The 16,474-nt window shown below is 30.9% G+C and overlaps 1 protein-coding gene and 1 long non-coding RNA gene across 5 annotated transcripts in view; both read left to right on the top strand.

Annotated features, from left to right (window-relative positions):
* The window catches only part of LOC126774200 (rab11 family-interacting protein 4B), an 87,826-nt gene that overhangs the window by 67,472 nt on the left and 3,880 nt on the right, over nt 1–16,474 (top strand). For all 4 annotated transcript variants that reach the window (XM_050495608.1, XM_050495607.1, XM_050495606.1 and 1 more), the window contains 2 exons: nt 14,661–14,795; nt 16,285–16,437. In XM_050495608.1, coding sequence (XP_050351565.1) covers nt 14,661–14,795; nt 16,285–16,437 — 288 coding nt within the window. The remainder of the gene's footprint in view (nt 1–14,660; nt 14,796–16,284; nt 16,438–16,474) is intronic.
* Nucleotides 1–16,474, top strand: part of LOC126774268 (uncharacterized) — a 96,865-nt gene that overhangs the window by 29,676 nt on the left and 50,715 nt on the right. The window lies entirely within an intron of this gene.

Genomic DNA, 16,474 nt, shown 5'->3' on the forward strand with positions numbered 1-16,474 from the left:
CAGATAATATTTGCCAATGTCAAGTGCGGCGAAGAAGAATCCATAATTATAGATAATACGGTTACTTTATTTTTTCACTCTCAGTCGCTCTACGAGTTGGGTAACGTTAATAATGTTTTATTATCGTTATGAATATGACCTTCGTAGATTGTCTTTTAATAACTTGTTTACTTCTAAGAGTAAAGTATAATGTAAGAACGTACTTTGAATCTTAGAATAAGTAACGCATATTTAATTGCAATTATTAACTGCCTCTGTTTGTTAAAAAACTATTAATTAATGTATTTATATAAATCAAAAGTATTATAACTGATTTAATTTAGTGAATCCAAAAAAAATAATACTATAAACGAAATAATTTGAAACGATATTATATATTTATATGCACAAAAGTATGGTTTTAGTTTGGAATACCTAAAGCTTTGTTGAATTCTTTGTTTTTGCATTACTAATAGTAGAAAATATGAGTAAGGGGGAAGTACGAACGAAACATCGCGTGTTTAATAGTAATCCAGACTTGGTAATGAATTTAATGGAGGATCGATCATTAAGGAAAGGATTTTTAGTATGAGGTTTGAAGTCTTAATAATAATAATAATTAGTTTTTCTTTATAAACATTAATAAAGAACTTGAATTTTTAAAACTGTCAAATTCTATGCTCCGGGGCTGTATGATGAATGTTATCCTCCCGGCCCGGTGAACACTGGACCTCGGGATCTGAAGCCATTCGTTAACCACTAGAGCAATGAAGCAGTCACACATATTATTAAATTTTATGTACAAATTAGGCAATATTTAAACGTACCTAACTACAATTGTTCAATTCTTCGTAATTTTCCTACAGACATAACTCGGACACTTTGTTAATGATTAACAAAAAGTACGTTATAATAGCACATTGTTCTGTGAAGTATAAAATTACTGTACCTAAGTTAATTTTGATGCTGTATACCAAGTCTGATAAGATCTTGAACTTCTCATTCATTTCATCTTCTCTACATAAATTGTAATAGCGTAACTCATCTTACAGAATGTTTACACACATATAGGATTTTTTATAAAAATAAATAATCTAGTCATTCTTGAATCATTTCCACGAGTTAAATCACCCTTTTCTATGTATTGTATATTGATAACAAAAAAATATGAACTATCCTTCTATGTGAATATTACAAGGCTTACAAAAACTATAATTATTTATCGAAGTTATGTAATAATTATTCAATTAAATACCTAATAAGAGTATATATTTTGCTTACTGCCTATATACCTATTTAAATTAAGCTTGACAATAAAGGCCCATTTAAAGTCACATTAATTAAGACAAAGTATCATCTATTTTCGAAGTCTTTAAATCAAGGAAAACATAATATGCATGGCGATATTTATTCATAGACGCCATATGGAAGCAATCATCTTCAATCGGTAAAACAAAAATATAGTGACTACGTTGTTTATGACACGCATTACACCCAAACTCAAAACTTCTATATATTTTTCAGCGTTATGTAATTTTTTCCCTATAATTCAATCATCATCTGACACCCGTAAAATAATCTCGTAATAACAGCAGCATTCAATTTAAGCTTCCATTTCACACGCTCTCACTAACAATAGCTTCAATTTCGATGTTGGATTAAATATTTTTTATCGCCTTATCTCAATTATCATCTGTTTGCTCATTCCTTAGATTGATCTGTAATTATTAATGATATGCTATTTTCACTTTCGCATGCTCTTTAATAGACTTAAATTTCAATCTCAAATAAATAATTCTGCATCGTTGTTAAAGAAAAAAAAAACAGCATTTACTTTCATTTCTTGGTATCTTTCGGTATTACTTTATTACCTAATAATGCACATTAATATTAAAATAACATACATCCATTACACGAAGACACTTCTCTGAATGACCAAAGCCATTATTGTGGCCCCTCGCCCATTAAATTACGAGATGTAACCAGACTAGGGGAGCGAATGCAAGGGGTTATTGCCTTGGAACTATCCATCAGACGATCGTGCATATGTGCAGGGAGCGAATAAAGTTTATTTGTATGGCTCCGCGGCGTTGGCAGGCTGATAATCACGTCGAGCCAATGGGTGGGGCGAGCCGGCCGAACCGTTCAGTGTCGAACGCGACGGTGAATTAACACAACGTATATGCAAATATTTTTTTTATACTGCTTACAAACATTCAAGTGTAATTTTATTTAAACCAGATTTTAATAAAGCTTAACGACCTAGTGCAGTGAATGAAGTGTATCGTTTCATAAAACGATGTTAGGGCAACCGTTAAAAGTTTTGAATCAACTTCGCCAAAGTCTGTTTTTGCCAGATATTTTGATCTTATTATACGATAATTATTAGTTATAATTTTGTGGAAACTTTATTGAGTTTCTCGAAAGCTGTGAAGTGTTTACAATCGACTATGTGACAAAGCTGAAGTGTTAGAAATCACAAATGTTATGTTAAGCAGTAAGAGTCGGTTACATAGTTCTGTGTAACAAGTTACATCGACTTTTGTAGAATTCAGTGTGCCATTATAAGACTTATCTCTACTAATCTAATCTGATATTTTGAAAGTCAAATTAGATGTTGATTAGGGCTTTAGTATAATCTGGTGCAATATTTGAATAGAACCAAAGACTACGTAATAATTTTATAGATCATTCTCTTAAATGTTCAAATCTGGATTCTTCCGCTCGAAGGGCAATATGGGTGAATCAATTGAAGTGGAAGATAGCTTAGAATTAGAGTATGATATGTGGGATGGACAGTTTGACTTTGTCGGTCCCCAGGACCCACCAGTGCGAGGACGAATTACCTCTGACAATAGCGTCACTGAAGATTTGTTTACTGGAGGACCTCTGACACCTCACTTGAGCAATGGCTTAAATGGTGGAAAGAAAACAGCCGCCCATCAATGGTGTGACAATTTGTCTGATCAAGTAAGTTCAAAATATTTCAACTAATGTTCGTCATAATGACAGATCAATTTCATGTAATAAATAAATATTTGTCCTTATTTGAATCATAAACGATTTCCCGTCAACGTCAATCGTATATCTACATACGTATACATACGTATACGTGTACATACGTATTTCTACTGGGGTTTAAATCGGTCTCCATGTAATTGCAATTATAATCAATTGTAATTCATCAATGGTATGAGCATCTTCTATTTATGTCTGCTTGACTATAAGTTATTCTTGACTAAATCAAGTTTAGTTTTATAAATGTAACTGTGAATCGAGCTATAGAAAACAAAAGTTTTTTTTTCGGTTGATTGAAGCGCGACGTCTCCGCTCCTCGACCTGCTGGTACCATGGCGATCTTTTACGAATGTCACGCGATCTTCTACATTCTGCCTACAATAGCAATAAACAAATCTGTCAGTCCTGCATGCCATTATCTTTTATAATCCTTAAGCAATAAGATCTATAGTCGTGTGGAAAATTTTTGACGCATTTTCAATTCCGCAGGACCGTAGCACGCGATCTTTCAGTTTTATATTTTTTTAAGGACATAGATACAAATATTTACATTACTTTTTATGTGTATCATAAACATTATGGGTCTTACTTGTAAACGGTGCTAAACGGCTGTTTAATTAAACACTGATTCCGCTCTTTCTGTCATTATTGATTTGCCATTCGAACGAAAAAAACATAATATATTTTATATTTGCATAATTAATCACTGGATAAAGAAAATTTATGAGTAAGGCTGTTAATATCTGTAAACGATTGACAAACATAAATTGACACAAGAATTAAATAAAAAAAAATAACGAATTATTATAGAACATTTACTTATTGCACTGAATAAACAAGATTTATTTAATCCTGAAACCACTATCGATACTAGCTACTATCTTGTCAAGAGTTATCGGTTTCCTACTTATCGTACATATATTTAAAATATATTATCATTTGAAATATATATAGATATAAAATCGTAATTCTAATATTCACCTTCTCCTCAAAAAGAGGAGAGGAGGCCTTTAGCCCAGTAGTGGGACATTCACAGGCTGTTACGGAAAAAAAAAATTCTAATATATGCCCGGATTGTATTCTTTTTGTGTATGTTATTTATTTATACAAATAAATAAATAGAACACAGACTATATCAACGTATAGACGATGACAAATATTAACGATGAAAAATTTATCAAGTATATTCTTTTTAGCTAAATCGATTACAGTCGATTCTTCATATGATTTTTTTTCGGTCCAACATTGTTTCACTTTAATATAAACAAACATAACATTTAATGTTGTTTTGATTAAATCTAAGAGACTTCTATTGCCTCTTAAATCTATCTCTCAATTTTTAATAAAAAAAAAAAAAAACGTTCATTATCTACCAACGCATTTGATATCGTCATTTGTTTTCATATTTGATACTAAATAAGAAAAACAAACCACTTATATATTATATACTTAGGTAGGCACACAAAAATATTCTTCTATATATAAACATCACACATCGATACATCAAACTCGAAGGACCTCAAAAAATAAATTTATTAAAATTTGAATTTCCAACAATCAACTTCTCATAAAAAGCAAATGTTTCGTATGAATGTTATGAATGGGAAGTTTTAAATAACAAAAGCCATTGAACTTTCATGTTAATATACATATAAATAAATAAAAAAACACACGCATAAGTAATAAATAGTAAGTAATTAAAAATATTAAAATAACCGAACATATTTTTCATCTATTTTAACGTACATTCAACTTGTCAAGTGAAACAATTGTACATTAGAAGAATGCTCGGTTTTGCTTCGCATAACTAACGACGCATTGGCAACGTCGTATGTTGTTCGTGTTACGTATCAAACGTTTAATGCAGATATAATAGAAAGTTTAAAGAATTGCTAATTAAGAAATTGTTGTCACACCTTCTTCCTACTTCTCTGTTTTGCATATCGTTTAGTAGAAATTTCATTGATAAACGGTCATCAAAGATCTGAGTGACCTCGAGGATTTTAACCAAATAATAAAGATTTAAATCAGTGCTCTCACTCTACTTCTACACTTCAATCTATTTCTTCGAGCGAACTTTCGCATTTATAATATAAAGATCAATATATCTTCCTATTATATTGAGATTATGTTGAGAGTATTAGGTAAATTCAAACGCTGTAAATATTTTACTATAAAATGTTCTTAGTATCTTGAATTTGCTCAACGTGCAATTAAATAATACAAATAAACATTAAAATCTAGTATTCTTAGTAAGACAAATAATTAATGGTTCAAAAATGATATACATTTATATGCTCGTTAATTTTAATTAAAACTGTGCCAGGGTCTTATCACGTCATAATGTACATATCAGTTACTATAATCAGGCCAAGAAAATTATCCTTCCTGTATTTAATCTCTTTGTCTGTTGCATCTGCGTCGGTGGTCTAGTCGTTTAGTCCTTAGACTGTACGGTTATAAATACAACAAAGAGTTTCTGAGTGCAAAACTTCTCTAAAAAAAGATACTCAAGGTTACTGTCAGGAAATTATTTGTCCTAAATAGAAGTTAGAAAATGTGCAGCACTGACATTTCTTATACTGTGCTTAGGAAAGTACGTAAAGCCGCTGGTACTATGCCGCGTTTCTCTCCAGACGTGTTGGATGCCGTCCCATCGGATTATCAGACTGGAGGAAGAGAGAGTACATTTATATTAGCGTCGCACACTATAAAATCTCCTGCACAGACTAGACCTTAAAATTAGCTGGCGTGACCGAAATTCTTCCAGAAATAAATTATTGTTATCCCTTTGTCTACAAATTATTACGTGTTTGAACCTTAATATAATGATTACCTGGTCGGGATATCTTGTGAATACAAGATATGTCAACTCTTTTATAAATGTAATTTGAAACATGATAAAGGTCTTTTGTTCTACCAACCTCTTTATATTAAGTTTGAGGAGGAGATTTGGAGCTTACCCACCATTCTACTCCAAATTGCAGGTTATCTTACAATGTTCTCGTTCACCGCCAACCACGAAATTATAAAAACAAATTAAGCACATGAAATATATAGTGGTACTTGGGTTTGAGCCCGTAATCATCGATTAACGTTTACGTGTTCGAGGCATGGGCCATCTAATCTCATAATGACAAGGAAAAACCATCGCAGAAAGTTTAATTAGAATCCATACGAGTCTTGCGAAATACATAAATAATAATAATAATAATATCCTAGGACATTTTTCACACACGGCCATCCGATCCCAAATTAAGCTTGCACAGAGCTTGTGCTATGGAAACCAGACAACTGATATACTACATATACTATTTTTCTTTTGTAAATACATACTATATATAGATAATTGCACCCAGACTTAGGACAAACAGACATGTTCATGCACACAAATATCTGTCCTGGGTGGGAATCGAACCCACAACCTTCGGCGTGAAAGGCAAGCATCCACCAACCACGCCAACCGGCTCGTCAATCAATAATGGTATTGATGACGCCTGTGATAAGTTTAAAACGATAGAATATTTGAATGATATTATCGTTCTTTAGAAACCAAACGGAATATTTCTTGATAGTGATTTGTTACTTAATAATATTAAAACTACCTATGCAGTTTTGTTGTTTCATCTAAAGCCAAAATAAGAAAGCCGGGTAATAGATAAACATATTGTCCTTTGACTTTGTTTACTACAAACATTATCAAAGTCCTTTCTATCTTACATTATTTATTATTTATGCTTATATTAACGTGTATGTATATTGTTATAATTATAGCTATAATTAACACTATTAGTAAATATTATTTGAAAGAATAAATCTCAAGATTTTTAATTTATATTTCATTGCACTACATAAAGATTTTAAAAAATTATCACTAAATTAAAGCTCGTAACTAATATTCAAAAATGTTACCCTAAGGTCCTATCAATAGAGTTTCGCTGCTTATTCAATTCAAATTCTGACAATCACCAATTAGTTTTGAAATGCCTCATTTGAGCGTATAATTTGAGTTAAAAAATCTACGTGAGATTGATGTGAATTCACAGTATTAAATAGTAAATTATTTAAATTTTTTGTAGTATCTGTGTATGTGAAGTAAATACGAAAAAATCTCTGTGAATCCTCATGTCAACGTTTAAAAAAAAGTGGGGTACGGCAATCTTCGATAGGCTCTATTGATAAGTTACATCATTAATATGCAATCAAACCATTAACTCCACTCTACCGGGTCTTTGCACACATCGGGATATTTTACTTGTACCTTATATGCCTGTATTTTCTCAACATTTTAGAATTTCCTAGCGCTTTTGCAGGCCTTAAATCAATTCAATAGAAACGAAAAATATATATATAATATGTACATACCCCTAATTAATTAATATTGCCTTCTAGTAAAAGTAGTGAGTCAGAGTAGACGAAGCTAGTAATAAAAACCTTAGTTTCCATGTTGGCAACGTATTGTTACTCACAACATAGAAACATGTTGAGAGTAACAATGCCAATGTTTACCTACAAACAGGGCACAGATGTTATCTCTATATGTATGTGTGTCTGATATAACTACTATCGGGTAGTCGATTTGCATATCCGCCTTCCTACTAGCAATACAATTTGAACATTTATGTAACATGACCTGAACATCTATATATCGCGAACAAGGGTGATATAAAGTTATTTAAAAAAATAGGAACATTAGCCAATTTAATGTTGAATGGATCACCGATCAATTTAAACAAATTAAATGACCTACGTAAAGCACTATTAAATAGTTTATATTTTTTTTTTTTTATAGAATAGGAAGGCGGACGAGCATATGGGCCACCTGATGGTAAGTGGTCACCAACGCTCTTAGACATTAGCATTGTAAGAAATGTCAACCATCGCTTACATATCCAATGCGCCACCAACCTTGGGAACTAAGATTTTATGTCCCTTGTGCCTGTAATTACACTGGCTCACTCACCCTTCAAACCGGAACACAACAATATCAAGTATTGCTGTTTTGCGGTAGAATATCTGATGAGTGGGTGGTACATACCCAGACGAGTTTGCACAAAGCCCTACCACCAGTAGGAAATATAAATTAAAAATCTTGAGATTCATTCTATTTTTAAATAAATACATGATTTTATTTGTTTACGAACAAAATCTCTATAAAACCCTATGCTATAACATGTACAATAAGTTAATATTGGAATAGTGTTTTTAATTACAAAATTATGTTTCAATCCTGTAATAAAACGAATGAAACGTATAAATAAACGTATAAGGTACTAAGCTTTTATTGTCCCTAGAATGAAGTGTGTGTAATATTTTAGCACAATCGGTCGACTAACTGTTTTAAAGTTCATTTGCTAGATTCGACCTACACATATTAATGATAGTTATAATAAAAACATCTAAAATTTGACGGTGAAATTTCAGGTAATCAACATCTACGAAAACTATTACTTAGTCTTATTTCCTTAATAGTATGTGTTGTAGTAAAAGTGAGATTTTTTATTATTTCGCATAGTTATTCGATACGGACAACGGTTGCACGACCGTTAGTATCACGTTGACTGCATATCGATTCGTTGCTCCGGTCATCGGGTTCGTTTGACTTATTTGTATCGTGTTGCTAGGTCATTCGGAAATACATTTATAAAAATATTCTATAAAAATGACAACGCTTGAACACGGTGGAAACTAATGCGCGATCGAATTGAATCAATCCTTATGCGTAAGAAATTTCACTCGAACGGTACTTAAAAAAACATCAAATTCGTCCATTAAAAATATGTCGTTAAAATCTCTCAATTGAACATGGAATAAGAATAAATTCTGATGCTATATTATTAATACTTAAGCTATTTAATACTTACATCGACAACTTTTACAACATTACCGATATTGTCTAGTCGCAAGTATCCCATACAAGTGTATTTTTAACTGGTCGTTTGTGTTGTGCAAATTTTAGAATTCGTGATCCAGAATGTCTGAGTGGGCTGATAAGTGTGATGTGTAAATTTATTGACTAATTTATTAATGTATGCAATATCGCTTGTCATATTATTTCATTTTTAAATATCTTACTGCTGGCAAAGACCATTTTTATTGCGATAGAATACGAATAACTGCGACTTTGTTGATTAAACTGTTGATTAAATCTAATCGTTTCTTGTGTATTTTAAAAGTTGATAAATAATACATACTTCCTATATATTATATTTATTGGTTTAATCTATATACGAATGTTACTGTCTTGACCGCTAAAGCTATATTTATGTGCACAATTTAAGAAAATATTACTGTACTTTCATTTATAGAACACAATTTATTTTCTAATTAATCGTAAGCCGTACAATATGAATAAAGTCTATTTTTTTTAATATTACCTGCACCACACTGACGAAATCCACAATCCACAGAGTAATTTTATATCCTTCTAAAAGCAAACCGCATCATATTACAAACTCTTTTATCAACATACAAATTAATCTAAGTACGCTGATCTAAGGAACTGCGAGTGAAATTAAAAAAAACCTACTTAATTTTACCCTACTATCCTAAGTATCGTAACCAGTAACATCACCCAATATGAGAAACAGTAATCAAGTAGTCATCATGTATATGAAACAGATGTATTATATTGTTTTAATCCAAATATTAACGCGGATTAAACGTCTGGGCTGTAAGATCATATTGTTCAAACATGATCGGATTTCACATTATTTATTATAGTTCGTTCGCTCTTTGCTTTCATTTCCATCACATCTGAAAACATTCACTCGCGACAGTAATTGAACGTCAAGTAATAAATATCCGTATATGTAAAGCTGGTAACACTGGAAAGTTGTAAGACGGCTTGGACGAAGAAAATGCTCCGCGCTGGGAAGTCACGAGCGCGAACTATTCAGCCCAAGCGCCTATGGATTGCGTTTACCGATAACAATCATAATTTGACTTAATCCTGTCTTTGTACAAACTTGCAAATGCTAAAAACATCTTTACATTACCTTTTTATTATAAAAACAATCGGCGCCTTAATCAAAATTAAAATCAAAATAGACTATTCAATTAACTCAAAATACGTGGTTCTTATTGACGATCTTTGAAAAAACTTAATTATTTCGAATTTAATTTAATCAACAAATACTATGTTACCTCTAAAATAATAATATTGTTCTATAAATTAATATTTTAATTAAGTAGTTTTATATAATATTCCAAAATTAAATTTGTTATATAATTATGTTAAATCAAAGACATTATTTTGCACATCCATTATTATACCTCAATAAATATTTATTTACCTTTAAAATAAATTACCTGAAATACGAGCTAACAATGATATCACGCAGACATTAACCGTTGAGATAATTCTGTCCACATGTATAGGCCAATTACAAAGGTTATCGCTTATTTTTAACAAGATTAATATTTTAATGTGTCGTTTTTTTTTCCAAACATTATATTATAATGTTGTTTCTTTCACACAATTATCTTTATATTAGTATATCATACTATATATAACTTGTATAGATGTTAGTGAATTACTATTCACAAAAATATATTATGTATCAACAACTTTTATTATTATAATTTTATTAAGAGATAAACGAGAAATGTCTGTCTCCTGACATAGCTTTTCTTTTCAATATTATATTATAAATTAGTTTTGTAATGTCTTTGATATGCCATAATTTAAAATTAATTTGACTTTCTTTATACGATGGCGACTAAAAGAAACAAATAACGAAACAGTCGTGTCGTTATTTGCTTAACCATACCTGATTTATGTTAAGTTATACATTAACACTTTCTTATATTTGGCAATTCGGTAAAGTCAAAAATTATACATATATTTTATTAGACAGTTATAAATTGGGTAAACACCCTAATTTTACCCGTACGACCAGAGACAGATAAAATTAAACCTATTATGCTACTAAAATATTCTTATGAAAATTTTGCTTACGGTTAATTTACTAATCAAAAGTGTATATTGAAAAGTAAATTCTATTTCAACTTTAATGGTATTCTAATGACTTGCGCTTGCGACGCTCATCAGAGAGCGGTTCAATGCTCATCTAGTTTCGAGGCGAACACGCAATTCCATTATTCTATAATATCTAGAGTAATTGGTACTGAATCTATTTTCATAATAATATTATTGTAAACGTGAAATACTTGCTTTTCGATTTCCCCAGATAACGCTGAATTATTAATGAATAATGCACACATTTTTTTAAATTAATTTAAATAAGAACATGACAAAAAACATTACCTTTTTATATTAAATAAACTTAAATCTACCCACGATAGAGTGGAATATTACTTGATCTTATAATAATGCTATGCCTTTATCCCATTTGTTTGTTTCGCGTTGCGTTTTTCTCTTCCATTGACTTCTATCTCTATCAGTCATAAAAGTCTTGCCCATGGCATTTTTTTGTCTTCTTCTTGCCTTACAAAACACAAGCAAAGCCCGACAGACGCTATCCAACTAATATTGTCATAATGATCTCTTGAAAGGTATATAAATTATGCTAGAGACCCATCTAGCGGCGACTTACTAGAATGTAAATAATATAAACCCCTTCTTGGTACCTTTTTGATCATAAAATCATCTTATATATTAACATTGATATTAAATAAAATGTTAATATATAAGATCTACCGACGATCGCTTCTTATAAAAGGATATTAATTGAGATATCATATACATATCTAGACTCTAGTGAAGTGTTTAATCAACACAGCCACAGTATTTAATCATATCGGTTGAAATGTTTCTGTTTTAAATATTTTATGATTTTTTTTTCAAGTACACTTGTATGTCGATAGTGGTGAAAGTAGATAACTAAAAGCATATTTTATCGATCAGCTATGACTATCTGAACCGGCCATGGCAAGTTCCCGCTTTTTTTCCTACACACTTTCACAGATATAAAATTATATCGTATTGCGTACTGCACTGTTATAATAATATACAACGAAACCTGTTAAAAGAAATGATTCACGCTTGGCGTGTGATCAATTTTCATTATTTAAAGAGCTAGCGACATTTGAATCATTTTTTTAAATAAATTGAAGTCGAAACTTCTTTAGCCGCAATCAGTGTAAAATCGTATATAAGAGTAAGTTGTTTTTGAGTGCATTACGTCGGTTATATGTTATCCCTCTATATTTTGCATAATAGTTCAACTTCCCGAGCTTAATAGGTAAATTATTACTCTAATATATTTGATAGATACATATTAAAATGTTCAATTTTCACAGTCAAATTTGGTTTGCAGTAATTATATGAAACTTACAAATAAACACGCATTAAAACGATGTTTTAATTTCTGTAAAAAATCACGATCTCTTTACGAGAACAATTGTTATTTTTAAATGTTAATTTGTTAAAATCGTAAGTAACACACAAACTAAATTCGTAATGTAAAACGGTTCCATAAAACGTTTAGACAAAAACGGGCACAGTATTCATCTGTTACTTCCCAACATCTGTCTCATTCATTACATACAACAAGCGTTCATTGCTCTCAGTCCCAAGAGTCTAAACTCTAAACGATCCTTCCTGTTTGTCGTTAGGTTCCTTTGACGTCAACATTAGTCACTGTGTGTATCACACACACTTATATGTATATCTTTGGCACACAACGCGTCGTTTATAGTTTAAAAATTGCATCTTTTCTAGACCTATTAAATGTTTCGATCGGAAACTGATACAGTATTTTGGAGAAAATTTTACGAACTGAATCAGGTTTTGCACTTGTGTATAATTACAGATTTATGTGCGTACATGTATATTATGTATAAGGCATATACATCTATATATATAAAACTTTCAGAACTTTTAACTATACAATATGTTTGAAATTTTAAATTCGAAATATTATTGATTGTTTAGGTTCGCATTCAAAGAAGTTATACATAGATGTCAAACGAAATGTTTTAAATTACTACTGGGATAAACAATATTAAATTATCTATCTATCTATATTCAATTATCATATGTCATAAATTATTTCGTAAGTAAAAATCTCCATTATCCAATTCATTACTGCAATACATTATAAACTACAGTAGCGTATCGAGACTAGAATGCGTATAATTGAACAAAACTAACATTCCTATAATGTTTGTCTCTCATATTATGTTGTGTCGTAAGGATATAATTATTAAATACATATAATTAGACTATTTTCATATAAGATATCACCCATATGATTTCGCCATTAAATACCTAAATTGTTGTAATTTTCTCCGCAATCTATTGAAAATACGTATGTAGTAGAATGATGTAACACGGTCAAATAAAAAGTAGGTAATTTGTTTGGATTGAGTAAGAAATATAAGTAGTATTGAATTTGTTAATAGAAATGAAGTAATTACATTAGCAAGAAAGTTCTTTCAAACAATAGCAATGTGTGTAATTGTGTTATGTTAAACAATCTTGACTTGCATATTGTTATGATGATTTTTAACATTAAGTGTTGAAATTGTCGTTTAAATTATTTTAAAGCTACAAAACATAGTTGGCCGAATAAAAAAAATATTACTTCGCCTTATACTACATATTTATAGCGTAACATTAATAATAATGAAAATATCAAATAATAATTAATCTGCAAAGAATGGTTAGTGAATGATTTAAGTAGACTTATATTTCATTGTTAAAATTGATTATAAAAGTATTATAAAAAATGTTTTCATCAACATTTTTACTCATTCCAATGGTATCGAGATTTGAATGGCACGTGCAAAAAGTTTGGAAGTAATATGAAATTTAATTGATAAAATAAAACGAAATAGTAAAAACAACGACAGAGATGGTCAACACTCTAAAAGATCGATTATTTCCAGTCGCACTCGATTTCGTAGAAGTATTCAAGGACAGGAACGAATTAGTTTTAGTGAGATGCGAATAGTTCATAAAACTCGTTTCATTTGCAATAAATAATTCAATGTGAAATTACGTACACGAACGTCCTGTAAGTATTTTATACTTATTAAATGTTTCATTATAAAAAAATAATATAATTACAAAGTCTATAACATTTCGTGCAACTTATATCTAAGTTGGCCAGCCTGTTAGCCTCTCCGCAAGCCGTTTTTTTTTGTTCTACGACTTTTCTTGTAACTGTTAAGAATTAATGATAAAAGTTTAGAATAGCTTAATTTATCTATCATTTTCTGTTTACATTTGCTCTGTATCTAATGCCCATTTAATTGTCTAATTTCACCCTCTAGATAGTACTAGGTACTTAAGCAGCCTTATTGTATACTCACTTACTATGTAATAAACGATAAAATACCATTAGCATAGGAATGTTGAATAATATTTTAACTCTGCATTTATAAGATCTAGACTCTAGACCCACCAGAGTATTCTCAAGAACCGGATTTCGGGAAGGGTAACAAGGCCCGGAGAGGGTTTCCACCACATTTTTATTTTATTTTATAAAAACAATAACACTTGTTCTGATTGAGAAGAAAAAGTTTACAATTAAAACGGAAATTAATGTACTGTATGTCGAAGTGAGCAAAATATATAGTGAAAAATATTTGTTTGGACATCAAACTTGCTCTGCGGCATCTATTAAAATCAAGCAATTTTTACAAATAAATATTATATATACGTAAAATATTAATAATTATTTCTTGTTCGTCAGGTCCAGCTCTTACAACAACAAGTGACCACACTCGCAGACACGCAAAGCACGGCGGATGAGAGGTACGCACGCGCAAAAGCCGACAACGCTGTGTTGCAAGCGCGTGTACACATGTTGGACGAACAGATACGAGAGGTAATTAAGTGTTCATCTAATATTTATTATTAGCCCTTGAAGAATGTTCGACATGTTTTTCAATAGGAGAAGTACTTTAGGAAAAGTAGCCTTTTCAAAACGTTAGTGCATTAATAAAAAAAAACATATTTCAAACTGGAATGATTAAAAATAATTCAAATTATTTTTATGTCATACTTAAACAAAATTAAGCAAAACTAAAGATGATGAATGACTATTAACACAGTTTCGTTTAACTCTTGCTTGAAAAGTGTGATTTATGTTAAAGGAGAATTAGACTACTAGTGGCGTTCTAGGGTTATTTTTCAGGGGAGGCTGGTGGTCTGCTACCAAAAAAAACTAACTATGATAGTTCGAAAGGTTTCGTTTCGTATTTAATATTTAATCTACGAATGTCAAAACATGAAACGAATCGTACGGATCCGTCACCTTGCCTGTATTAAAAAGTAAATAAACGGAATGTACTGTATAATAGTACCTATGTAATAAAATCTAAGTATGCACAAAGATTTCTCAAGTAGATAATTATTTGATTTCAATGATTTTTGTTAAAAGTTTCTTAGATGTCCAGCGTAGAATTTTGAATCGTGAACCCAACATCCTGGGGTGGGCACTAGACCATTTTGGGGTGGGCACGGCCCAACCGGCCGTGTTCTTAACTCTTATAATCACTTCATTATTTTCCAATCTTGAAGTGAATTTACCATTTCTCAAATGTGAATTCTAATTAATAATAATAAAAATAAGTGTCAAGAAACACAGTCGTTAATAATTTTTTAATAGTAAAAGTTCATAATACTTGCATGTGATTATTTCATTATCAACGTTACATTTTCTACGCTAATGGGCCTAAAAAGAAAAAGTTTACAATATTTTACCAATATTTGTAATAATTAGAAGGTTATAATTGTTGTAAAAACATCAAAGAATTAACAATTAACTGATGTAATTCAGTCCGTTTCGCATGATTAACTTTCAAAGGCCGACCTTCCACTGAGCATACAGCGGTAAGTCGCGATAGCGGCATAGCAGGCTGTAGATAATCATAGATAAATAGAATAATTATAAAATAGTATTTAATAAAAAAAATGTACATATACACGTAAACTCCAAATTAAAAAAATATAAAAGTAATGTTACTACTTTAAAAGTATATAAAGGTATATAAGTAAAATTATTGTTAGTTAAATATTAACCATATCTAAATTAGACATTTTTGGAGTCGACTCCCCATCCCCATCCCCATAATTTTCCATCCTTATTGTTAATTTTTTTCTATTCAATCCACCTTTGAACTAGTAATCTAATATTAAATAGATACTTATCAACATCGGTCAAATACTCATCACCAAAAAAATAAGGTCGCATTGATAACCTACTTCTTTGTTGACAGATATCTTAAAGATTAATAAATAATAATAAAATACATCCTTCGATTGAAAACATATTGCATTTTTACTTAATTAATCGTTACACGTGTGCGTTTTAGATCGAGTGTAGATGTGAGGAGCGTATAGCGGAGGAACAGAAGCGATGCCGGGACGCGATCTCGCGCGTCGAGCGCGACCGGGACGCGCAACTCGCAGCGCTGAACGACCGTCTCGCCGCTGCAGAGTCCGAGGCATCGCATCTTAAGCAAGAGGTACGAATAATTTGTGATTCTCATACCGATCCCGTTA

This window comes from Nymphalis io, chromosome 16 (genome assembly GCF_905147045.1).
Source record: "Nymphalis io chromosome 16, ilAglIoxx1.1, whole genome shotgun sequence".
NCBI classification, from domain to species: Eukaryota; Metazoa; Arthropoda; class Insecta; order Lepidoptera; family Nymphalidae; genus Nymphalis; species Nymphalis io.